Raw genomic sequence first — 24,998 nt, forward strand, 5'->3', positions numbered from 1 at the left:
TCCCTCTTTTTGTTCCTTTCGTTGGCTCGGTGGGACCCCCACCACCACCGATTATGTGAAGTTTGTTTGAGATGATACGATCTGTCTAGATTCAGGAAGAAATGGTTGGGAATCTTGCAACTACTGGAGTACTTTTTAGAGATATTCCCCCCCCCCACCTTTGGAGTAGGGCTTTTGCATTACTTGGGAAGAGATATGCTTGACATCTTGTTGAGGGTTGTATTTCTCCCGCTGATGTCTCAACGAGGTTATTATCCTTGAAGGGAATACTGGTAAAATCCCGTTCAACACATCTGAGACCTACTCCTACCCCAAAAAGGGTAGAGGACGGGCTGGGGGCTGGCAAACGGGGCTCGGCTACGCAGAACATGTCGCCACTTATCTTTTCATGTTCCTGATAGATTTTGCCACCACATTTCTTCCCGTGCCTGCGTTTAGTGTCCCTTTGTTTGAGAAGTCGTTGGAAGCCATCCGTCACGAAGGAACTTGTCAAAATGTAGGCAAAGAATGCCGCTGCAGGGAATTGCTTGAGCCAATTGGATGGCAATGAGGCTGTGATATGAAGTATTACGTGGCAAAGACGAGCAACAACTTGTAACGAGCCACACATACCTAGACACATACACGCCACGCACAGCATGGCCCAGAGAGGTGAGGTGAGCTCAGAAACCGGAAGCCGGGTGCCGCGAATGGTCCCAACTCCAACTCCAAGGGGCCCTGCAATTAGGCTCCGGCGTCTGGAGTTCTATGGAGTCGCTGTAACCCCCAAGACAGGAATGAAGGGGGAGCCCTTTGATTGATTGACTTGGCGGCCATGCGGGGATTTCCCCCGAACTCCATCGGAGATGGTCCTGGGTTCCATTGGAGGGGAAAAGAGGCGATTCAGGGCCTTTTGATCTGGAATTGCCTGCTGGGGTTTTGGCGAGGACGTTGGGGGCAATTGTCTCTGTGTTTGATCGAGATGTTCTGTTTCACTGTGTGGATACCGTATCTTGAGCTGTAGGCTTTTGTTTTTGGCTCTTGTTGTAGGTCTTCTTCGTTTCTTCTAGATTTCTGCTGCAGCTGTTGTGAGCGGGATGGACGGGTAGGACGGATGGACACGGTTCCGAGACGGCCTTTTTCTGCTTGCCGCTCTGGCAAAACGGACGTGCCGGCTTGCTGGTAACACCGTCACTTGCGGCATCGTTGCGGATGACTTTTTTCTTTCCCAATCCTTCTTTCACCTCTGCTGCGGTTGATGAGCTAGTGAGTGATGAGTGAGATATGCACTGCAGAGTACGTCGAATGATTGGCGTTTGCTCTCTCTCTTCCGCCAGGCCCGAGATGGTGACGCATATCCCTTTGGTTTTCTTCCTTTGCGTCTCATGGCTTCGTACACGGAACGCCGGGATGAGCGATATAATTTCTCTTTCTCAGTCCTCATCTTTTCCCCGTCCGGCAGTCAGCAGGTGGAGAAGCAGCACGCACGGCCAACAAAGCTTCTTGACGAGTCCTGAGGGGCGGAAAAGGAAAAAAAAAAAAAAAAAAAAGCTTCTCAAGGTTCCAGACGTTCCGGTGGAATCTGCTGCCTTGCCAGGTAGCCCCGGGCTGCAGCTATACAATGTCTGTGCGTAGGTGAGTGAGTTGTAAGGCGAAGCAGCTGGTGGATGACGACGTGGCATCTCGGTGCCAGACGCGGCCACGGCTTGCTCGCGTGTTGGCCTATCGAGTCAATTCAATGCATTGTGTGTACATTGCAGTTGTTGTTGAAAGAGGGGAAAGGGTACCAAGACGCAATTCGTGATCATAGGGCTTGGCTGGCCAGCAGAGGGCCCAAACTCTCTGGGAGTCTCTTGAGACGTCAAGTTCCAAGAGGCGCCGGCTGGCGGACAGCGAATAGGACGTCGAGGACGGCCGACGTGCTGCCATTGGCGCACAGCACGAATCATCCAGGTGGCGGACGCGGTACCTATGTACCTGCCTCGTAGTCTGAGGGCGAACGAACTTGTTGAAGAAGCCCTTTTGCTCAAGGGAGCGCTGCTCTAGTCGTCAAAAGGCAACCTTGTGCTTGTATCGTAGGGCGTTGTATGAGTAAACGAATGAGCAGCACGGCCACGGCCATCCAGTGATCAATGCAACATGCCAAACCTCGAGATCCAATTTTGCATCCCGGACCCTGTCGACAGAGAGGAACCAGGGGGGGCGGGCTCAATTTGGGCTGGCCACTTGGCACCATCCAGTACTGTACTGTATTGAATAGGTGCAAGTGCAAGTGCCTGGTGCCACGGAGGACGGGACTGCTAATGAAACGAACGACAGGCATGTCCCCGTTCCGCCCTCTCGCTTGCCGGATCCATGTCGCTGCCGTGGATCCCAATGTTGTGCCGCCCAGATCCCTCCCTACGAATGACTGACTGACTGGTGGATGCGAATGTTCGGTCTGGCCATTGTCAAGACGGCGAGGATGATGACTGACGATGGTGATGATGATGCGCAAGAGCATCGAAACAGACCCCTGCCCAGCCCTGCCCTATCTTTGCCCTGTCTGGTTCGGCCCCAAGATGCTGAAACACCACCAGTAGCCCGTCGCAGGTTCGTTGTTTGTTTCATCGGCAAGGCTCAGCGCCTCCCCAAACCCGCAGGTCGCGCGCGCGAAGATGCTGGGCTGGACAAGTCCAAGCACCCGAGACAGCCCTGGGGACGAAAATACGGGGAAAGACTTGGGACGAGCGACGCCAGTGGTTTGATGGTCCAATGGATTCGGGAGCGGTGACGAGGGTCCGAGCACTAAGGCGAGAGACTAGAGGCATTGGGGGATATGGGGGGGCAGGTACCCGTGCGTGGGAGGGAAATGAGAGAATAATATCCCACGTTCTTGGACCTCTCCTTTGCTTTGGGGGGTTTCTATTGCTAGTACAGCACAGGCGCGTGTCTGAGGCCGCCTGCAATCTGTGGACGAGACTCGACTCAACATTGGCCGATTGATTGAGGCTCGTCGACCGCCAAGGGATTGTATTCTTCCCGTGTGTGACCGGTAGCAAATTGGCGGAAGTCTGTTCTCAGAAATTGGGTTCAATGGCTTGCGAATGGCCTCTGAAGCGGCGCTTTGGGTTCCGCCGCCGTCACGGGCAAACCGCATGCAAAACGCGAATTCCGCCATCCACCTGCGCCGAGCCGGACCACCTGCCCGAGTCGTACAGCGCTGCTTGAGTACCTTTGTGGCGACTGACTGAACCATCCGAATGGAGTTCTGGGGCGGGGTTGGGCGCTGCTAGCTGAGGCCCTCGTAATAACGTGCTGGACAGACGGTTCGGCCCATTTGGATGAATTCGAGGTGAAGTACCTACTCGCTGCGGAGGACGGAGTCGAAACGTCGTCACGGCCCAGGCACCGGCAGCATCATAAGGACCCCCTGCTCCCTCTCTTTGGATCCTCCCGACTCGTGCGTGGCGATCGTCTTTCGCTCCGCTGCTGCTGCTGCTGCTGCTCTGGCACCTGCAATCTGCACAATCTGCACTCCCCATATCCATCTCATCTCCATGCCAATCTGCGTCTCCGCCAGAGCCCGACCCTGAGGATCTGCTCGTCTTGTAGCGCCACGTCTTCAGCACTGCGCGTTACAGCGCAGCGATCAGGCGCTTGTTCCCCAGTCGCCTCTCCTTTGCCGGCCCAGCCCAGGTGTTATTTTTGGGCGGTCCAGTGCGTCTGCCGCGCTGAAACTCGTCGCCTAGGCACCTTCGCCTCGCCGTCTCTCCATTTCATCGCTCGCTCTCCTTTCCACACCTCGGCCTTGTTCCTCCTCGTCGACTCTCCTCCTTCATAACGCAACGCCGTCCTGCCTGCCGGTCGCCTGATTTTTCTTTCCCTTCTTTCCCTTTCTGGCCCTTTCATTCTTTGTGACGACTTTCCATCTTTACTTCTTTCTCTGCGCTCCTCTCTTTTGTCACGGCTCCTTTCTTTCCACTTCTCTCACGCAATTTCACCTCTGGGGCGCCTCGAGACGTGAAACTGTCGCAGAACCCCCCTTATTCCTATCTTGACGATACTTACCACTGCTCGCTTCCTCACGCCCCAATCGAACGGCAAGCTATCGAAAATCCTTCATTCCAGTGCACTCGACGAACGGCATTCTCCAGCGGACAACCACTTGGCTTCCTTTTCGACATTGTTATTTCTTTCCTCGTTGGAATCTTTGGGTGGGCTTGTTCTTGCGGTCGGTCTGCCACGGCGTCTCTCACCGGTGTCCTGGTTTCGAATACGCCTCCTCAAACACGCCATTTCTACTTCCATGTTGGACACGGCATACGTCAATTGAAAGGCACTCGTGATACGGGGACGTGCCCTTTTAGCCGTCCAACATGTCTTTCCCCGTCGCGCTACAGTCAGCCATCTTCTACCTGCTCGCCTGCACGCCATGCGCCGAAATGCGGCATCGGCACAAGGTCAGGGACCAGGCCAAGAAGGAGAGGGTAGAAAAGGCAAAGCTGGAGACGTCGCAGCCCGGCCTATATCGACACCCGTCGCCGTACAACACCAACCCGTACTGGCAAGAGGAGATCAACATGGGACCCAGCCTACCGAAGAAGGCGACGAGCAAAAACTCTAGCCAACGGGGCCTGATGAGCGCCGGAGGAGAAATCAGTGCCCTTAGCCTGTCGGGGCGCACGAATACAGGCGATAGCCAACACACCAATTACGACGACAGCACCTTGGTGGTATCGCAGGACGGCATCCTGTCCGACGACTGGAATTCGCGACACGGGTATCAGCGCGAGGACGAGGAGCTGTGGGGGGCGGACTGGTCTGGCCACAAGTTCAAGGACGCCCTTTCCAAGGCGAGGGATTCGGCCGGACGGCTGATTGAGTCTACGCTGGGCATGGACAAGGAGGTCACGGAAGAAGAACGCCACGCCTTCTACGCGGCCCCGAGAAACCCACCCGTCAACGACTTACACCCGCCCGTCGTCAGCAGCAAGCTTCCCCACAGAGAGGCTCACAAGTGGATGCTGCAGCCACCGCCGTCCGCCAAGGTCATGGAGGGCAAGGTGCCCGTCAGCAGAGCCATGAGCTCCAAGAGCTCCAGCAGTAGGACCAGCGGGCGGACCGTGGCGGGAGGCGAGGAGAAGCTCGCTCGCCAACTCCAGGAGAAGCTCGTCAGGGAGAGGATCATGAAGGAGATGCCTACCGAATCCGAGCTCATCGACTCGCTGTTCGTGACCAGAACGAGGAGTGTTCGATCCGACATGACGCGGACACGCAGCCTGTCTTTTGACGGCTCTAGCGAAGCCTTGGACGGAAGCAACCCCTCGTTCGAGAGACGCAAGCGAAGCACCCGCCTAAGGGCCTTGGCCACACCTCCCGGATATGAAGAGTCCGAGGACGAATTCGAGGACATCTTCTCACAACAGATTACGAAGAGCACCAGCCGCACCAGCCAGAATGGGCACGCATCACAGCGGCCGAAGCTGGAAACCATCGCCAGCAGCGAAAGCAACGGCCGTTCGCGATCCAAGAGGTCAAGGCGGCGGAAGTCGACCCGGTCGAAGAAGACGCTGCCCGGAGCCGGCTCACCCGTCGGAGACGACTCCGACTGAAAGACGCACCGCATGAAGCGTTTTGAAATGAATCAAGGCAATCGAAGGCGCTGCTGAATATGTCGACGCAACGATACTGCCTTTTTGTCCCTCACATTGTCTTTGGTTTACTGCCCTTGTCCTTTGCACATTTTTTCTTTGAGATTGTCTTTGACGTCTCTTTTTCCCACTTGGTTGTTGTCTCGCTTCTGTTCACGCATAGCACACACACACACGGGCGCTGGTGGAGGGGAGGCATGCTTGGGTAGCCTTTTGGGTTGTTATCTGCCTTTTTTGCGTCTTTCTCGGTGCGTGTTCTAAAAGGCAAGGCGTCTTGGTTCTCTCGTTGTCCTTTCTGTTTTCTTTGCGTGTGTTTTTGGTGTACTTGTAGCAAAGACAAAAGAGGGCGAGTGTTTTCATAGCTTTAGAAAGGGGGGCGTTGCAGTGCTACTAGCTTTGCACAGGGATGACAACATTTGGATTGATTGCTCCACCTGAACGTCTCTGCCCTTCTCTCTGCTCGTGTGAATGTACCGACTCTCTCTTCTCGTTCTGACTGAGATTTTGTGTCCATGATTTGAAATTAGCATGTGTAATCCTACTACTCTCGTGATGAAATGCTGTGAAACTGACTATAGTGCCTCAAAGGGGGGGGTATATATCGTCCAAGACGGGTGTCCATCCAACCCAATAAGGATCCCGAGAAAACGCCAACCATGCAGTCTGTCCTCCGTCGCCATCTCATTGCCTTTTCACCATGCCACAAAGGGGTTACAAACTATAGATGCAAACCGCCATCCTCCGCAGCACCATCACCACTCCCACCCTGTTCCTGTTCCCTTGTCGTCGTCGTCGTCGTCGTCGTCGATGACTGCGCCCCGTCCTGATTCGTTGTTGGCGCGCCTTGTCCAACTGGTTGGCTATCGAAGCGGACTTGGCCGTTGGATATCGTGCCCGTCTGGAACGTGCCGTCTGTCCAAGCGGAATGCCGGGGCTGCTGCTCCTCTTGTCCGCTGCTGACGACCCGTTCCCCGTTCGTTGTCGTAGTTGCGGTTGCGGTTTGATTGGCATCAGCGTGAGCCTCCTCTTGTACCTCGTCCTGGCTCTGGAACTCAGTCCAGCTGAACCCCCGCTCCTCGACTTCCGCGCGGATAATGGCGATGCGCTCCGCCATGCGGTCGATGACGGCCTCGTTTTCCTTGATGGCGTCGATGCAGTCTTGGTCCGGCACGGCTGCCTCAGCGGTGGAGGAGGAGGATTCGGTGCCTAGAGCGACGGACGTGCCTTGGGCAAAGGGCGCGAGCTGGTCGTTTGAGTATTGGAGGTGGGCGATGGAGTTGCGGATCTCGAGGACTTTGAGGTGAAGCATGCTGAGGGAGAGGTCCTTGATTGCGGAGGCGAAGCGTGCGGGGGATATGGGGGTTGTGTCGGCGGACATTGTGGGTGAGTGGGTGGGTGTTTTTTTATTTATTTTTTATTATCCTTATGTTTCCAGAGATGACGGTGACTGTAGAGGCGAAGGAGGAGGGTTTAGGGGAATGGGCTGGAAGTCGCAAACTAAGGGAGCTGTAGAGGTTGAAGTCATGTATCATGGAGGGGCAGCCAATGCGCAAGCAAAGACGTTAGTAGTGGGGGAGGCAATGGCGTACCCCTGCCAGCCTAAAAAGCTCCCCAGCGTGAGTGGCGCAAACCGATGGAAAGAACAAGCCGCAGCTTTTCTCGTCCGATGCGGACTTTGGCACAAGGAATTTCTCGGTAGTTGGACAAAAACTACGCCAATATCTCTTCTCATCGAAACTACGTGCGATTCTCTTTCCTTGGGGGGGCAGGCCTTTGCGGCATCCTTGGCGCGCAGTTGGCGCTTCAGTCAAAGAGAAGATTTCGTATAATAGCGAGAAAGACAGAGGTCGAAAGCTTTGATTGGCGGCATGAACGGCCTCGGCTACTCGAATGCCTCGCGGTCGCTGCTGAGGGCCGCGAGGGGCATTTCGAGACAGGCTGCGGCGTGCTCGATTGCGACCAGCGCAGCGAATGCCGCGGCCTCGAGATGGGTGTCATGCTGCTCCGTCCAGGCTGCAGGAAAGGGAGCGCTGAGGCAGACCGAATGGTCAGGTCTCAAGGCCTGTCGGCGGCTTGACGGCGGCCGCCGGACCTTCTTTGCGCCCAAGACGATCCGAGACTACGAAGAGCTACCGAAAGACTACCGCGACCAGACCGGGCTCGCTTTCGGCCCCAGGGACCTGTCCGAGGCAGAGGTGGACAGGATATTCGGCAAGGGCATCGGTGCCAAAAGGGCAAATCACCTGCTGCGCATCTTACATGGCAGGAGGGTGGCCGGGACGCTGGAGGACCCTGCGTTTGCGATCCATACGGCGCAGTTCTCCGACGAAGAGATAGCCAGGGCGTTGGCGTACCTGCGGAAAACGGTGCCGGTGGAGGAGATTCGGAACGCGGGCCTCCGAGCCGAGGACGAGCTCGAACAGATGGAGCTGGAGATGGAAAAGGCGGCTGAGAAGAAGGCCAAGGCGAGCAAGAAGGATGGCAAGGAAGAGGAGGTGGAGGAGGAGGAGGATCCCGCCGACGTGTACAAACCCGATCCCATCTACGGCCGCAGCAAAATCGACGAGATGCGCGCCCGCAACAGGGCCAGAGAAAAGGCCAGAGAAAAGGCGCTCGAAGAGGAGCGCAAGGCAAAGGAAGCGGTCGAGGGCGTCTCCGGTCCATTGGCGAAGCCAGATAACCAAGCCCGAGAGATCACCAACCCTCGCGTGGCGGAATACTACAAGGCTGCGCAGTCCGACCTGCAGGCGCCGCCGGAGCTGAAGCCCTGGGAGCGGATCCTGCCGTCTGCCACCGTGGTTGCCCTGGTGCTGGGCTTCATCGCCGCCGTGGCCATGGTCTACGAGGAGCCGGCGCCGCGGTACAGGCTGTTCCGGGAGGTGTCGACGTCGCACGCCACGGTGGGCGCCCTGATTGCCATCAATGCCTTGGTGTATCTGGGCTGGAGGATACCGCCGCTGTGGTCTCTCTTCAATCGGTACATGATCTTCGTCGTGGCCACTGTGCGGCCCGTCACCCTCTTCACTGCCGCCTTTTCGCACACCAAGCTCAGCCACTTGCTCGTCAACATGGTGCCCCTTTGGTTCGTCGGGACGTGCCTGCACGACGAGATTGGACGCGCCGACTTCCTCGCCCTCTATCTCGGCTGCGGCGCTGTGGGCTTCCTGGGCAGCCTGATCACGTACACGCTCAGGGGCTGGCTGACGGTCACGTCTCTCGGTGCGTCGGGCGCAACGCTGGGGCTGTGCTCGGCCTACTTTTGGGAGCATCGCACGGATGGCTTCAAGATCTTTGGGCTGCCACAGGATGGCGTCCACGGCATCGTCTTTCTGGCGCTCATCACGGCGGTGCAGCTGGCCGGCCTGGGGAAGACGGTGAAGCTCAAAGTGGACATTGCTTCCCACATTGCCGGCATGGTTGCTGGTATTCTGGGGATTGAGCTCATCAATAGGACGGAGAGGAGGAAGACGCCGCCGGGGGAAGACAAGGCGGTGATTGACATTTTGTCTGGCGAGACGGAGAACCGCGGGGCAGTGGCTGACGAGAGGAAATAGACGGGCTGAAGGTATAAAACTGTATGTAACAATACCACTTTTTTGTTTTCTTTTCATGGCATAGCGTGAGGGCATTGGGGATATGATAGGCCACGTAAGAGGTATGGGAGGATATTCTGCTTGCGTCGGAGAATCCAACATGTCCCGTCCCATCATGACTTACATAAGGGCCTTCTAACATTGTCAGCTGGTGCTCCATTGTGATTCGAGAGCTCCAAAAACCGAGGCCATAACAGCTTATGCGCGTCTCAGCCAATTCTGCAGATGAAGTTCACAATAGTCATCTGCATGATAGCCGAAGAACGCCTTGCAGGTGATGATGTGCGGTACGTACTCGGTCCCTGCTATTCTGCCCTCTGCCCTGCTGCAGCCCTTCGTCATCGCTGGCGACACCGGCAGCCCAAGGCTGCAGAAACGGAAACCAGCCCCACCATCGAAAGTGCGACCCTAGGCTTCGCTACTTCCTTATTAGCGCAGCTGCAGTTTCCGGGCAACGACAAGCGTCATAACAGACCACCTTGGCAGGAACGAGCCCAGCAGGACCCACTGAAGAAGGTGCTGTGATGAGCTGGCAGGCGCTGGGCTCGCCTTTTTGGGGTGTGGGAAGGTGCTTGTCGAGGCGAAGAACATGGGAAGGAATGACGATATGCCTCTATTCTTCCTTCCTTCTTCTTCTGCGAGATGCAGGTTGTGTGCATGTACAGAGTACCTACAGCGTACTACACTCATCAGTTGCTCTGAGTTTGAATCTTGCACCTTTTGTGCTTCTTGTGGCCTCGCTGTTGACTGGAGCCTTCGTTGCTGCTGTTTGGTTTCTTTGTCAATACTTTGCTCGCTTCATTGCCATCACCAGCCGCACCAGACACTTCGGCAGGGCTGCCAAATTGGCCGCTTCATCAGACACCGACTCAGAAATTGCTGCTCTAGGGCCTCGCTTTCTTGTTGCAACCGCTTTTGTAACCTCCCAAGTCAACAGGCTCTGAGGCGATACACAAAACGAGCGCGCTTGACGCCACCACTTCGACCATCTCCGTTACAGGATTCTGTCCCGCGCGACCTGTGGACAAAGCCTCACCCAGAGATTGCTATCATAGCTTTGAAATCGAGTGCCGTGCCTATTCCCTCCAGTCCTCGCAAAACCATTAGCCTGTTGGGTGACGAGGGTGACGAGGCTGCCCAGGCGACGCTGTCCGTGACCTGGCAGAACTTGTAAGGCTCAGCCCGCTTCTTGCGAGCTTCTTTCACGCACAAAGGTGAACTGAAACTCAAAAAAGGGCCTTCCCCCCTACCGTCTGCAACGCCCCACGCAGCGCTAAGATTGTCGCTGCACGTTCGCGTGCCGGGTTTTAGAAGCAGCCAGCTGGAGTTTGGCTGCAGGTTGGGGTATTTGGCGGCGGCCCTGCTCACTGTTTACTGGCTCGGGCTTTTGTCTCTTCTGCCCACCTCCCGGCTCTCCGCATCTGGACCTGCAAAAACCTTGGGACGCAAAGCCGCCTCAAATTCGCTCTTGAACCCTTCACCAACGCGTTTGCTCACGACTCGAGGCAGCTGAAAGGAAGCAGACAGCAAAGCTCAAGAGAAGGAACAGTTCCAAGAAACACAGCAAAGGAAGGGAACTTTCCACAACTGCGAGATGGTCTAGTCTGAGGGCGCGGTTCACCTGGTTTTTTTTCTCTTTGACAACCTCGCGCGTCGGCGGCTGCTACCCTTTTCTCCCCCCCCTGCATCTTTTCCTTCTTCCCACAGGAGCGACCGACTTCCGATCCAGCAACACCATGGATGGTCCTTCAAGTCCTCTGTCTTCGCCTCCCGGCTCTTTGCGCGACTCGACCCCGTCGTCGCCCCTCTCGACACTCTCCAGCACGCCCTCCCTACCAGATACTGCCGCCTCTGCGCTCGACCCTTCAAGACGCTACCCTTCGCCCATGTCCACGACTGCCTCAGGAGCTCAGTCTCCGAGAATAAGTGCCACCATTAGCCTTGGCCAGCCCGTGTATGACAATGAGTCCTCGAAGAGCGCGGATGACGATCAACCTCCAGCAAAACGACGCAAGGTTTATCAACCTAAAGAACGCACAACCGAATACCTCAACTACTTGAATAAGGAGGACAAGGACATGACAGAAGCGGAGAGGGCTCAGGAAAAGAGACTGGTTGCGGCGTTGAGGAAAAAGAAGAAGATTGTCGTCATTGCCGGCGCAGGCATATCCGTGTCGGCGGGCATTCCTGATTTTCGCTCGTCTTCTGGCCTTTTTGCGCGTGCCAAGAACCAACACAAGCTCAAAGGCTCAGGCAAGCACCTGTTTGACGCGTCTGTCTACAGGCATGATTCCTCAACGCAGCATTTCCACACCATGGTGCGGGAAATGGATGAGTTGTCCAAGAAGGCGACGCCCACACAGTTCCACCGCCTGCTCGCGTCATTGGCCCAGGAAGGACGACTGATGCGGCTATACTCTCAGAATATCGACGGCCTCGACGCGAACATGAAGCCGCTGGCAACCGAGATACCATTGCCTCTCAAGGCTCCCTGGCCGGCTACCATCCAGCTCCATGGTGGGTTACAGAAGATGGTTTGCAGCAAATGTGGCCACCTGGCACCATTCAACAGAGAGCTGTTCGATGGCCCCGAGGCTCCATTGTGCGAGGCGTGCACGGTCGACGACCAAGTGAGAACAAGGCATGCAGGCAAGCGAAGCCACGGAATTGGACGTCTAAGACCCCGGTTCGTGCTCTACAACGAGTACAATCCCGACGAAGAAGCCATTGGCAACGTTTCGAGTGCCGACCTCAAGGCTCGACCGGACTGTGTCATTGTTGTTGGGACTACCCTCAAGGTTCCGGGCACGAGGAGACTGGTCAAGGAAATGTGTCAGGTGGCCAGGGGCCGAAGAGATGGCCTCACAATCTGGATTAATACCGACGCAGAGCCCAAGGATGCGCTGTTCAAGGACTGCTGGGATCTCGTCGTCCGCTCTCCGTGCGACAAGGTGGCCCAGCTTGCAGCGCTACCCGAATGGGACTGCGACATTGGCAACGACTTCCTGGTGTCTGCGGAACAGGATAGCCAGAATCAGGAGCGGCTCAAGAACACCAAGCTTGAGGTCGCACTTCCCTCCAGCTCACCCGATCTTCACCACGACCTCGGCCAAGAGGCCATACCCACGCCACGACCCAGCCCTAAGCTTGCGGCCAAGAAGCAAATCAAACTCGCTCTCGGAAGGGAGCCTCCGCACAACGACAAGCAGACCAAGGCGGCGAAGCCCCGCGCCAGGAAGCCGAAGCAGCCCGCCAAACCCAAGGCACCTCCCAAAAATGTGGTTACTGAGCTGTTCAAGACCGGTAAAAGCTTCTCTCAGGGAAGCAAAGATGGAAAAACTCCCCGCACGCCGCTACCATCGGCCCCGAATCGGAAGGCTATCAAGGTTGAGCCCCAGGGCTTCTCTTCTGCCACGCCCCTGAGCGATTCGAACGCCTTACCATCCTTCAGTTCCGCTGCACCCACACAGGGGTGCAGTCGCAAGAGGCCATGGGACACGATATCTCCCAAATCTGTGCCCCAGGGCATGGCCGAATTCATCGATTAACAGATACAACGACGCGAATGGTGATCATGAGGTATACGTGGCATTGTCGTAGTGATGACACTATCTCAGCTGTATCAAGGCGAGCAGTTTATAGGCATCCATCAGGGAAGTCGAGATACGGATATATGTTGGTATATGCATGTTTGGCCCGGGCTGCGGCTCGGTCAGGGGACCAAGACGCATAGAAGGTTATTGGTCAACTTATGGCCATGGTACTACATAAAGTCTTGCCTACAAGGGGCAGAGGATAACAAACCGACGCCTTGGGATTTGAAAAGGCAAAATCGGGGGTCTAGCTGGCACTCAACGCAGGAAGGGAGATGCAAAAGCAATATAATACATTCCATGATTACTCAAATTCGGATGACTACCGTCGCTGTTGGAAGCGCAAACCAAGGTCCATTTGCTTTACATTTCCTTGACATGGCCGTTTCACGCCTTATACGGATTCCAAAACAGTCCATCGCCATTCCACTTGGTATGCAGCCGATCCAGCTCAGCGAGCCTCTCTTCACTCAGCAGGTCCCGTCGTCCAGGGAGGAACTTCATGGCGCCCGGAAAGGTCCTGGGGGGTAGGCCGTCTTCTTCATCAGCCTTTTGCAAACTCGCCAGGGTTTCGCTGTAGAAGGCGGCGAGAGCCTCCTGAGTGGCGGGCTCCTGACACCACAACACCCCAAGGGCGCTGATGCCTCTGTTGCGGGCCTCGAGGAACTTGCCCGCGTGCTCGGGGGTAGCGCCGAGCTCGGTGGACTTGCGGGGGTTGGAGCTGTGGAACATGAGGGCGGAGCGAGAGGCGTCGGGGAACCGATCCGTCTCGGCTACGTAGCGGGCGTAGGCGTCCTTGAGGGCCTGCGGGGAGAGGCGGGCGATGCGGGCGGCGAACATGGTTTTCAGGCCGCCGTGGGCGTTGAGGGGCTCGGTGAAAGCGTTGAGGCGGGGGAAGGGGATCTGGATGGTGTCCGTCTTGAGGGCCCTTGAGGCGAGGGACGGGCGGCGGAGGGATGCGCCTGCGGGGGAGGCCTCGGCTTCCTTGGCCGGGCCGTAGTACGTGGTCGTGAGGGCGAGGATGGGTTTTCCCGCCATGGGGGTTCCCGGGGGTCCGCGGGAGAAGGCGAGGAGCATGTTCATGGGCTCCGGAGGTGGGATGAAGGCGAGGAAGGTGTTGAGGACGGAGTCGATGGCGTCTGGGGGGAGGACGACGGTGCGGCTCCAGATGCTGGGCGTGGGATCCTGGCTGCTGGCGGGGGAGAGCCCGAGGGAGCTCAGGGGGTAGACGCGCATGGTGGCGCCGACGACGACGCAGAGCCCGTGGCCGGCGCCGCAGAGGGCGTTGAAGAGGGCGCGCTGTTCGCCGGTCGAGGAGGACCCGACGTCGAGGACGTCTCCCGCGGCGGTGACGACGCGGACGGAGACGGCGCTGTCGGCCATCCAGCCGACGAGGCCGTTGACGGAGGTGTTGCCGCCGCCGAGGAGGCCGCCGACGACGCCGACTGCGTTTGAGTTGACGACGGAGGTGAAGTAGCCCTCCTCGGCGAGGTGCCGTATCAGATCGCCCGTGAGGACGCCGCCTCCCACGACGACCTGGTCTTTGAGGTTGTCGAGGCGGATGGCGTTGAAGTTTTTCAGGTCCAGGTAGAGCGTCCTGGGGGTGATGGGGACGGCGGAGCCATGGCGGCCTGCGGTGGGGAGGACGACGAGGTTGTTGCTGCGGGCGAAGGCGATGGCCGAGACGACGTCCTGCTCTGTGTTGGGCACGGCGATGAGGGCTGGCGGGGAGTCGACGAGGGTGTCTGACCAGCGGGAGAGGAGGGCTGGGGCGGAGGCGTTGGGGTCGGGGATTGTGTGGGGGAAGGTGAGGAGGTTTGTGTCTTTGAAGGGAGAGGTGGTCATGTTTGCTTTTGTTTGGGGAGGATTGTTAGGTTTATGAGGGTTGGGGGTGAGAGGTTGTCCGAGATGAGGCGGTTGATGGGCCTTTAGAGGAGCATCACTGGTGGCTGGTCTGTGAAATTTGGGTTGACAGGATATATAAGTGAGATCTAGTAATGGTAAGATCAAGCTATTGTATTGTTCGCGTCTGACGAGCAAGCAGGTTCGTGGCCATGCATAACGAAACCTTATGAGGCCAACTGGATAAGCACTTGTCCTCGGACATCAGCCGCTAGTTAGATGCTGACTTTATGACAACGAGGCAAAATCATATTGAGCTACTTGCGTATTGGACTACAAGTTGAAAATGACAAAGCTCCTTCAAGCTCTCTCCATCTCCCAGGGCCTAACTGCCTTTCAGTGCTGTGCTGCTCTTGGAGCTCCCAGACGCATCGTCAAGCCACCGGATTCATATGTCGTCAGCGGCAGGACAAGAACCAAAAGACATGACAATTCCTTCCCGAGCCTATCAATTTTATACTCCAAGAACACCACAAACAAACGAAAACAGATCAACAACCTTTTCATCTTGACAGGAAGAAGTGCCTCAATACTCGTTCCGCAGCTTAAAATCCCCCGGCGAAACAAGTCTCCTCCCCAAGGGCGTCATGTCCAACAACGTCAGCGTAGGCTGCACCTTCTCACCTCCCCTCATAAAAGTCGAATACGTATGAAAAATCTCCCCGTCCTGCTTCAAGAAGACGCTGAACCCGGGGACATCGCCTTCAAAGTCCGGCTTAAACCGCGCGTCGTCCTCGCTGAGCTCTGCAAAGTTATACTCCTTCGGCGCTCTCCCTTCATCCAGCGTCGCGTGAAAATCATAGTTAAAGTCCGATGCGCCAGAGGAATACCACGGAAACTCCCATCCCGCTCGCTGCTTGTACGCCTCAATCTTGGCGATCGGAGCGCGAGAAATGGCGACGAGATTCGTGTCCTTGGAGCGCAGGTGGCGCACGTCGGGGAGGGACTCGCCCATGTGCGTGCACCCGGGGCAGCCCGCGTCGCTGTCCGGGTCGAACATGAAGTGGTACACGATGAGCTGGGCCTGCCCGTCAAAGAGGTCGTCGAGGGAGAGCGTCGCGTTGTCGGGGCCTTGGAAGAGGTACGGCTTGTCGATCTTGACCATGGGGAGGCTGCGGCGTTGGGCGGCGAGAGCGTCGCCTTTGTGGGTGAGGTCTTTTTCTTTCTCGAGGAGGGCTCTGCGGGCGGTGAGCCATTCTTCTCGAGAGACGACCTGTGTGGTTGGTTGATGGGTGAGTTGGACGGTCGTGTGTGTTTGAGTGTTTGTGATGGACTTACTTTGCCTGACATGATTTGCTTTGATGATGGTGACGAGTAGTTGATAATCGCGATTGAGGCTGTATGATGAGAATCTGGAGTCCCTTCTCTTTGAACCTCGAGTATTGATGAGCTCTGTGAACTTCTCAGAGCTTCTGGTTCAACCTTATATCAACAACCTGAACAGAGTAAAATTGCCACAGCCTCTCATCACCAGCCATATGCATGTTCCACGTTCACTAATCGCCATCTCGAGTTAAATCTTGCTTTTGCCTCAACCAACCTTTTCATCAATTTCACGCCTGTGGCGTTTTCACGCAGGCAGAACGAGCAACCGGCCTCTTTCAGCTCTCGAGATATCCCGGCCTTTGCTTCCCAGACCCAAAATTGAGACCAGCTGGTGGCGTCCATCTCCAACTACCTAAAGAGGCGCTTCGTGTGGGTGCTGATTGGTCGTTTGTGGTTCCCAAGTATAAGGGGCTGCTTAATGAGGAGAAACAATTAGGCTGAGGAATTGTAAACGCTGCGTTTGGGGAAACGTGATAAAAACCGTGGTGAAAAGGTGAGGGATGTCACGGTAGGTTTGCATATGCGTGTCGGCCTAGGGGTGGCGCTCAAGTTGTATAGCATGATAGCGAAACTATATCGAGGGCACTGTAAACATGCTTCCTTCAGGTGTGTGGTAAAGGCAAGTTTGGTTCCATTACCAATGAAGCAATATCAACATGATCTGTTATCTTGTGTTTCAAACAGCCGGCGAGGTTCTGCTGTGACGGCATATCCCCAATAACTGTCCGGACAAGGGAACAGACAAAACGACTTAGCCCTTGCATCTGGGTTATACTGGCTATCAGCTCCCTTTTATTTTGTTCATACTCACCTCGTCGGGATGAAGTTCTGCCTTCCAGCCAAGTCGACAACCATCGTTAATATTTGCCACATAGTATGTCCTACTTCGGTCGAGCCATTGGTCCGTATATCCAGTAGGCCGTTGACGAATGTTGAAATCAAACATACGGTAACGAGTGTGTATAATGAAAGGTCTCGGTTCTATTCTAGCTGATGCGTTGGATCGATGCGTATATGTACATGGTGTCAGTTGTTGCTGCCATCTCGGCTACCTTCGTAGCAATTCCTCCTCAATCCATCCGTCTGTTATTTCCAACAGCAAGGAAATGCCCATCTCAAGGCCGCACCCAGATCGCATTACCACCGATTGCATGAAAGCAGAGGCATCCAGGGTCATCAGATTTCCGTACTGGTTAACGGAGGCGGCGTTCATCTTGCTTCACAACGCCGGCAGATGTCGATAGGACGCCAACCAGGAAATCTCGCCGTGGATATAGGAGTCCAGTCATCTTGGGCAGGCGATACGTAGTCATCATCCACCGAGGAGCCGGAATTTCTGCTGAGGGATGCCTAGGCGGTATTCCTTTAGGCTGCTGTGATCCCACAGCTTGGAAGGTGCCCTTGATGGCCGTATGATCCGTCACGACGGTAATATGTGAGTGATCGAGGAAGTGAGACAACTTCTGCAGCGCCCATACCAGAGCGGCTGTCTCAAGCTCCGTCGATCCGCATCCTTGCTCTGCCTGGGACAGACACCGGGACAGGAAGACGATGGGTCGGAGACGGCCGTCCTGCATCTGGTGTAAGGCAGCGCCAAATCCCCGTTCCTTGCTGCCATCCACGTGCTGTAGATAGTCCTGCTCTAGACAGTCATGTTTGAGCTTTCTTTCCTTTGTTCGGATGGTTCGAGACGCGCATTGTTCAATGATGTTGGCAAGGCTGGTACGGCTGCTGGCTGTTTGCCACGAAGCAGCTTCACTGTGAAGGCATCAGGCAATGAAGGCAAAATCGAGCATACAACGGGAAGACTTACTTGGTTGTAGCATTGCATCCACCAGAAGACACCGTAAAGGCGAAATTCTACAAACCCCATTGCAGCCAGGGAAGAAGATTCCGCAGAGGCATCAAAACGTAATAACAATTGTGCAGTGTCAGAGAATGAGCATGGTCCATCTTACCCAACTTCTTCAACGTCATTTTCTTCAGTATCCTCCAAGTCACCCTCAACGTCGTCATTTGTTACTTCATCAGGTGCTTTCAGGACCTTGGTGTACATTGCTTTCTCATCCGTGGGTTGAGCACGACGCTGAGAGATGTCAAGCATTTCGGGCTCGATGTCGATGAGTCTGTTGGCGTTGCGTGATGACAGGTTGTTGATGATGTTGTCCATGGATTCTGACAATGTGGACAGACAGAACGATCCTTCGATGGACTCGGATGAGAAAACGGCGCCGAGATTTCTTGCCAATTCCTGTGAGGAGGCCTTGCATTGGCGTTCAAGGACTGACCAGGCCTTGTGGAAGGTGTTGAGGTGTGCCACAATATCATCATCGTCGTCGCAATGCAAGGGCTCATAACCTGTTGAACGGGTGAGCGAATGGAATGATGTGTTATTGAGAGAGCTAAGATTGATCGAGCCAAACTGTGAGGGAGCGTCAACTTATATAGGAGGCGTCAACCGTTCTTTCCATTTTCTGACCTGTAGCAAAAGCCTCCTGTCCATTGTGGTTTCTCTTGCTATAAGAGCCGCGAGAACTTCAACTGGGCCATTAACAGGCTCTGGGTCTCTTGGCTTTCGGGAAACGAGAGGACTCACTGCGGGCCTGCGGGATGTCAAGCAAACGCAAAAGCCTTGAGCATGCCTAGATAGACGGGGATGGCGCTGAAGGCATCGAGGAGGATGAAGAGAGAGGTCGGATGCTTTTATATTCATGAGACGGAGGACGTTGCTTCTGGAAAATGCCCGGGGGGTTGGTGGCGGTGACTGAATCAATTAGACGTGCATGCCGTATGCAGAAAAGGACAGATGTAGCGAAAGAAAATCAAGGAATATAGTGAAAGCAGGTATGAATAGATGTACGAAGTGCAGTCCGCCGTCAGGACGCATGAATAAACTTGATCTGTTGAGGAAGAATCATAGGAGACAGAAGAAGAAAAAGTAGTCCATCTGCTGTTGGTAAGAGACATGAAGAAGAAAAGGACGGGGCAACGGAAAAGATGAATACCTGGTGTATTAAGAAAGTAAGACCCTGCGAGTATCCAAGCAGAAGGCGCGGACAATCACGCCTCTCCTAGTATGAAAGAATGCCTCCTATAGCGTTAAACGATGTAACTGACCGTCCGGTACCTTATCCTTCCCGTAAACGTCTTTCTGCTCCTGAACCCAGCTTCGTATGTGGAGAGAGCGACAGTAGACGCCAGCGCAGAGCGAGCCGTACTATATTGCGACGACTCGCCCGTCATCGAGCTCTCACGCAAGGACTCGCGTCACCTTCAACTCCCGACATATCGCTCCGCATTTTCGCCTTGTTCCCCAACACCATGGTTCCTCCCTCGATAGGCGACATGTGCCTACCGCCGACATCACCGCCGACATGGTAGCTACAAAGGCCCTCCCCCCGTCCTGCCTTGCTCAGGGGCACGTCTCTACCGTCGACCGTGGCCTGGCACGTTTCCAGGCTCGACAAATCACTGAAGTTGCAGTCATCATGTCGAAGTGCCTTGGTTGTCATCTGCCGGGATGCACGTGTATACGCCAACTGGGAGAGGTACAGACACACAAGGAGTCTACTCAACCTGCTTCCAAAGATTCTCCAGCTGCGCGACACGCATCCAGTCCTCCGGCCGATTCGCGTCCGAAAGCCCCTGACTGAAACTGTTCCAGTACTGCTTCGAATGCGCCCCATAGCTCGTGTTGAACCACCCAAGGCTGCTATTCCCATGTCTGTGCCCATCCCCCGTCCCGAACATCGTCGCCATGCTATCCATGCCGCTGTACCGGATGCTCAGCATCGCGTCGGAAAAGGCCGTCTGCCGCTTAATGTCCTGCATCGCCCGGATCAACTCAATCTGCGAAATGGTGGCCTCGTACACCTGGAATCTCTGCACGCAGCACGTCTTGAACTGCGCGAGTGCAGCCTCCGAGTCTTCGGATCCTGGGCCGCCTGCTCTGCAGACTTCGAGCCACAGATCGCGCATCCGTGGCGACCAGATCTGGCAGATTGTTGCCTGCTCCATGTACTCGCCGTTGATCGGCAGCGACTCCCCAAGCGGCGTTTGATAGACAAAGTCGACGTAGCACTCGTGGCAGAACAGGGCCTCTGGATATCCCCACCACCTCGCCTTGCCGCTCCCCTTTATCCGAGGGCACGCAGGCACGCCGGCAAATGTCATGACGAAGTCTGACAGGTACGAGAAGACGCCCCGGTCCAGCATCTCGCCAAACTTGCACATGTATTGCGAGAAGCGCGGGCTCGCGGGGCAAAAGTCGCACACGTAGGCAGTGTACGTGTCTCGATCCGACAGCTGGAAGAAGCGGTCCAGGTCCCTCGTCTGGACGAACCCGGCGTAGCACGCCTCGCAGATGTTGAACTTTTCGCACCCCGGAATCGTCCACCAGTTGCCGTAGAGGATCCCGTCTGCTGTGCACGGGACGAGGCTGCAGATGATCTGCTCTGCCTTTGCAAAGACTTCAAAGTCGCGTCTGCTCAGCGCCGCCTCCAGTGCCATCGCCGTGGACAGATTCTTGTCTGTTAGTCGACAGGGCCACATCTCCAGATCCGTGTGATCGGACAGGCGCTGAAACTCCCTCCTGAACGGCGTCAACGCAACTTTGTCCAGATAGCACGTCTCGCAGACCTGGAATCTGTCAATTCCGTAGTATTTCGATATATACCACGGCATGGCATCGGACCGTATCTGCTCGCCTGTGCACGCTGGAAGCCGGAGACGACGACGAGCGGCAGCCACGAAGCCGTGCCAGTTGTTGTGTTTGGACATGGAAGCAGCAGCACTCGAAATGTACGGGATGCTCAAGTCGCAGCTCCATTTCGTGATGACTCCCTCAGGATAAGTGCCGAAATAGGACTGGAAGCTGGTCCCAGCTATGTGATCCTCGTAGCAGGCCTCGCACGCAACAAAGCCCTCAACCTCGCCGCCCACCATGCCATAGAGGAGTCTGCCCTCAGTGTCCTCCGTCAGGACTTGCTCGGGACAGCGCTTCATCTGCAGACGCCTGGTCATGTATTCACGCAGCGGGTTCACATTGTTTGTTCGAAGGGCCTCGGGCCACAGGACTTGCTTCACTCGAGGGAATCGAAACCCGCAGGCAGCAATTTCACCAGCGGGCCACTCTATCTGCTTGAACTGAGCTTCAAGAGCGGTACCTTGGATGTGGTCGGCATGGCATCTAGCACATATCAAGTAGTCCGGGGCATCCTCGAATATCTCCGGGAGGTAGTACCAAGTCAGCGAGTAGCTGATAGCCCGGCCTTTGGGGCATTCTGGCATAACCTTGAGCGGAGTGCCAGTCCCTCGCACAGGATCAGGCGGCCGCGGGGCATCTTCCTCGAGCTCGTTTGAGGTATGCGGGCTTGATCTTGGTTCCCTCTGGTGAAGCTCCAGATCGCTCAATTCTTCAGTGGCATCGTCGAAAGGATTGTACAGCACTGACAGTCTCCCAGCCATGGCTCGTATGTTCACCTATTGTCGCCGAAATTAAGTAGCCGTACGCGATAAGACTACCTTGAGTATGAAGCCTTATTAGAAGCTGCAGAATGCGAGCAGATTGCGATATTTACCTGGCAGGCCCTTCGGCCTCGATATGGCGGGCCTCGTGCGGCTGAACATTCGAGGAACTGCAAGGTAGAATCTTCATCGTGCCCAAAACGAACTAATGCTCCGCATATGCGAATGCACATTGACATGTCCGGACACATATGCGTGTGTTTTCAGAACATGACGTGGCATGCAGGCAAGTAACAGGTCGCTTTCGGCACTCCCACGACCATGCAGTTCGTAAACAAAAGGTATCCGACCATTGGCGACTGTTGCTCCCATTTAGCCGAAATATGCAGCAGAATTCAATAGTTCCAAATCCCACGCAAATTGGCAGCTTGGCTCATGTCAAAACCTTCAAGGTTATCGTCAAATTCCCAATCTCACTTGACAGTTGGTTGAGGTCACAAAATGTCCAGAGCTCGACTCATTAGTGGCGAATAGCTGCCTGGACTGTGTAAGCACAGTCCTTCCTACTTTTATACCACCAGCACTATCAGACTTCGACTGATGATATCTGATATATGATCAGAACGGTGCCCGAGGATTTCTGATGGATCTCGAGCTTTCTCCAAGCCAGATTTGCAGACTTTCGCATCGCAGTCGTGATCTTTCCTTCAGATTGTAGAAAAAGCCGACGGGAAGAGCAGGCGCTAGAATCACGTAGGCGGAAGAGGGCTCCTATCTCATGTTCAGTGAAATTGCTGAGCCTCTCGCCTGCCTGTGCATCTTCATCATCCACTATCGATTTGACGAAGCCCAACGTCCCGGTACGGCGATTCTGGATGCTGAAACCGCGACCATGTGTCAAGGACATCCGCCGCATTGTAGACCTGTTCGACCTTCATTCTCTAAAAGCAGATGCACTTATCTGAGACGGCGCTGAACCATCGTCCCAAAAGCATGCTCGGTGGCTCTCTTCTAACACCTGGACAGTCCCCTCACCAAGAGACAGAGCCCAGTGGCGTAAAGAACACGAATTGCCACTTGAAGAGGCCTCCCCGAAGCTATCGCAACATTGTCAAGCTTTGAACCAAAGCTGAATTCCCAAAGCGGGATCGTACCAAGGTTGCTTTGATACCTGATCGTCCATCGTGCCGTACTGTCGGTTAGCCTTTCCAAGCCGGCGGTAAAGTTGCTCAAACATCAACTTTGCCAAACCGAATAGCCGCGGTCGCTTAGCTGGTATCTTAGTACCGGTCGTTTGGACTCCGTCCCCCGCGTGTAAGTGCCGTTGAGTATCTTGGTCAGAGTAAGCGGCAGCTCGAACTATCCGAGAGCTTTCCGAGGGAACAAGTTCAATTCAGTATGCTGATTGGCTTGGTTCTGCTCGCACAGGAGTAAAAGAGGGTGAATAGGTAGGCTACTCCATTCCAAATGCATGTCTTAGGCGCGGCCGTTGTAAGCTTAACCAGCAACACCTCCTTGGTGACCGATCAATGACAGCAGCGAGTTGAACCACCCTAACAAACGCCTTTACCCCAGATGACAGCGGACGTCTCACCCATCCTTACTTCCGCCAGGGCTGATAAGCGAGGAGGGTGTCTTGCTATTTCCGGTCCCAACCTGCCGGAAGTTGGAAATCCACATCTCCGCAACAGCCGGCGCCATGGTAGTGTTAGTCACGAGGGGAGGCGAACAATGAGGGCAAATTTGTGGCTGCCACATGAACCTCTTGTCTCCGTCCCCCTCATCCGCGATTAACGTCAGCATCCAGAGGGAAGCCACTCAGACCTAAAAGGACGGTCGCGGCGATTGATAAGTACCGGCGCTAATCGTGAGTTCGAAGCCTGACAAATGCTTCGTACGTCGGTTCACACCCCCTCCACCTCCCGGATCGCGATAGACTCAGAGACGATCACAAGGGAGTGAGCCGAAGACGCTCTGTGATTGGTTGTTGAGGCCATGTGAGCTTGGGCGATAGTTGGGATGGCTGGAAGTAGACAGCATCAAAGGCCGGACGGGTTGGCACTAATTCCTTTGCTAATTTAGAAGAGTTGACTCCTCGGACAGCTGCCAAGGAACATAGCTCGCAGCTCGGTGGTCCGGGGCGTCGTTTTCCTCGCTCTCATGCTGCCGGGCATTGGGCCGTCGAAGACAGGCATTGCTGGGGATGTTCGATACAGGCGTGAGACTTTGGCCACCGACAGGCCCTATTAGCCTTGGGCGTTGCTAGGCCCGTCAAAATCCGTGTGCTCCAGCAAAGAGCGTTATGCGGGGGAAAGCCATGGCAGCAGGCTTACAGAGCAAAGCGAGATATCCGAGCTCCATGGACTTTGTCCATTCGCCACTGGACAGACCAACGGCCACCCCCTCAGGCACAACGTTTGGTCGATTTCGTCCGAGCCCAAGCCCAATAGGAAGCTCCAAGCTCACATGCGTGTCAAGCATGTCAAACCTCCGGTGCTGCACGTGCTATGGGCGAGCTCGATGCCGGCAAAGGTGGGGCAGCGTCGGGTCGTGTGATGGCCAGAGATGGGTCCCGGACACCGGAAATGCGCGATCAACCGACCAAGGCGATCACCCACGCCCTTGAACCCCCTGTCTTCTGGTTCCAGAAAGAGGTGATACTGTAGTGGACGACAAGGGGGGGGAGTGTTGCAACGGCTATTGTAAAGGCCGGCACGACTGACTTTGTCGTGCAGGCACCGCGATCGGAGCGGCAGCATGGCGAGCACTCAGTCCTCGGCGGATCGGATTCAACGAAAATACCACGGTGCAAGGGCACTCGGTTCACCGTGGTCAGAGGACAGGCACACGGGACTAGCGATGCTCGGAGTCACGCGAGCCAGCTGTAGATGGCGGCTCAGATCGAACTGCCTTTCCGCCGTAGAGAATGTTTCCGGACGGCTCTGTGTAGAAGCAGGAGGCGGCAGCTTGGCGAATCTAGCCGCGGTCATTGTCAGAGCTTGATATGTTTCGGCGATTTGTTTCAGTTTGAAGATCGGAGCGCAGCTTTGGTGTCGCATCGAGACAAAGCAGATATGAAGCCGTGCATCTGATGGCCAGACCTGTTGGATCGCCATATCTCAAATTGGCCATTTGCAGATTCAGTATCCGTTGTCGAATCATGAGTGAAAGGACAATGATCAGGTAAAGGGAGTGATATGGCCGTGCAAAGGATATCACAGAGGACGAGGGCCTTCCGTTTATGTTTCATGTTCTCGCCTTAGTAATCGGCGAGCGGGAAGGAGCAGACTGTTACTTGAGCAGTTCAGCCCTGCCTATCTCAATAAGGATTAGTGCTGTTGCCGTCTTCCGCGTTCTCTTCTCGTACTTGAGAAACAGCTGTGGCGTTCTATGCAAGCTATGCACGACATACAATTAAGCGTAACTTCCTCATTGCTAACTTTCGAGGACAACTACATCCATTCCCCTTTGATATTTATCGTGTTAATGAATGTGAATGAAGGAGG

General features: G+C 55.4%; 8 protein-coding genes across 8 annotated transcripts; 4 read left to right on the forward strand and 4 right to left on the reverse strand.

The window, feature by feature from the left end:
* Positions 1–2,410: 2,410 nt before the first annotated feature.
* On the forward strand, positions 2,411–2,752 carry CCMA1212_002731 (uncharacterized protein; the record flags this gene model as incomplete). The annotated part of the gene is made up of 1 exon (XM_073700106.1): positions 2,411–2,752. One exon carries the CDS (start codon positions 2,411–2,413, stop codon positions 2,750–2,752), a length of 342 nt encoding a protein of 113 aa, XP_073560981.1.
* Positions 2,753–4,337: 1,585 nt separating this feature from the next.
* On the forward strand, positions 4,338–5,573 carry CCMA1212_002732 (uncharacterized protein; the record flags this gene model as incomplete). Its single annotated transcript, XM_073700107.1, has 1 exon — positions 4,338–5,573. One exon carries the CDS (start codon positions 4,338–4,340, stop codon positions 5,571–5,573), a length of 1,236 nt encoding a protein of 411 aa, XP_073560906.1.
* Positions 5,574–6,330: 757 nt separating this feature from the next.
* On the reverse strand, positions 6,331–6,990 carry CCMA1212_002733 (uncharacterized protein; the record flags this gene model as incomplete). Its single annotated transcript, XM_073700108.1, has 1 exon — positions 6,331–6,990. One exon carries the CDS (start codon positions 6,988–6,990, stop codon positions 6,331–6,333), a length of 660 nt encoding a protein of 219 aa, XP_073560907.1.
* A 490-nt stretch (positions 6,991–7,480) lies between these two features.
* CCMA1212_002734 (Rhomboid protein 1) lies at positions 7,481–9,166 on the forward strand (the record flags this gene model as incomplete). The annotated part of the gene is made up of 1 exon (XM_073700109.1): positions 7,481–9,166. One exon carries the CDS (start codon positions 7,481–7,483, stop codon positions 9,164–9,166), a length of 1,686 nt encoding a protein of 561 aa, XP_073561418.1.
* Positions 9,167–10,941: 1,775 nt separating this feature from the next.
* CCMA1212_002735 (NAD-dependent protein deacetylase hst4) lies at positions 10,942–12,753 on the forward strand (the record flags this gene model as incomplete). The annotated part of the gene is made up of 1 exon (XM_073700110.1): positions 10,942–12,753. The coding sequence occupies one exon, from the start codon at positions 10,942–10,944 to the stop codon at positions 12,751–12,753; it is 1,812 nt and encodes a 603-aa protein (XP_073561277.1).
* Positions 12,754–13,185: 432 nt separating this feature from the next.
* On the reverse strand, positions 13,186–15,990 carry CCMA1212_002736 (FAD-linked oxidoreductase afoF; the record flags this gene model as incomplete). The annotated part of the gene is made up of 3 exons (XM_073700111.1): positions 13,186–14,789; positions 15,325–15,913; positions 15,979–15,990. The coding sequence occupies 3 exons, from the start codon at positions 15,988–15,990 to the stop codon at positions 13,186–13,188; spliced, it is 2,205 nt and encodes a 734-aa protein (XP_073560978.1).
* A 1,229-nt stretch (positions 15,991–17,219) lies between these two features.
* On the reverse strand, positions 17,220–18,082 carry CCMA1212_002737 (uncharacterized protein; the record flags this gene model as incomplete). The annotated part of the gene is made up of 2 exons (XM_073700112.1): positions 17,220–17,784; positions 17,985–18,082. The coding sequence occupies 2 exons, from the start codon at positions 18,080–18,082 to the stop codon at positions 17,220–17,222; spliced, it is 663 nt and encodes a 220-aa protein (XP_073560979.1).
* Positions 18,083–19,593: 1,511 nt separating this feature from the next.
* CCMA1212_002738 (uncharacterized protein) lies at positions 19,594–21,492 on the reverse strand (the record flags this gene model as incomplete). The annotated part of the gene is made up of 1 exon (XM_073700113.1): positions 19,594–21,492. The coding sequence occupies one exon, from the start codon at positions 21,490–21,492 to the stop codon at positions 19,594–19,596; it is 1,899 nt and encodes a 632-aa protein (XP_073560976.1).
* Between the last annotated feature and the right edge of the window lie 3,506 nt (positions 21,493–24,998).

The sequence above is a fragment of the Trichoderma ghanense genome, assembly GCF_004382785.1.
Source record: "Trichoderma ghanense strain CCMA-1212 chromosome Unknown scaffold_2, whole genome shotgun sequence".
Classification (NCBI taxonomy): Eukaryota; Fungi; Ascomycota; class Sordariomycetes; order Hypocreales; family Hypocreaceae; genus Trichoderma; species Trichoderma ghanense.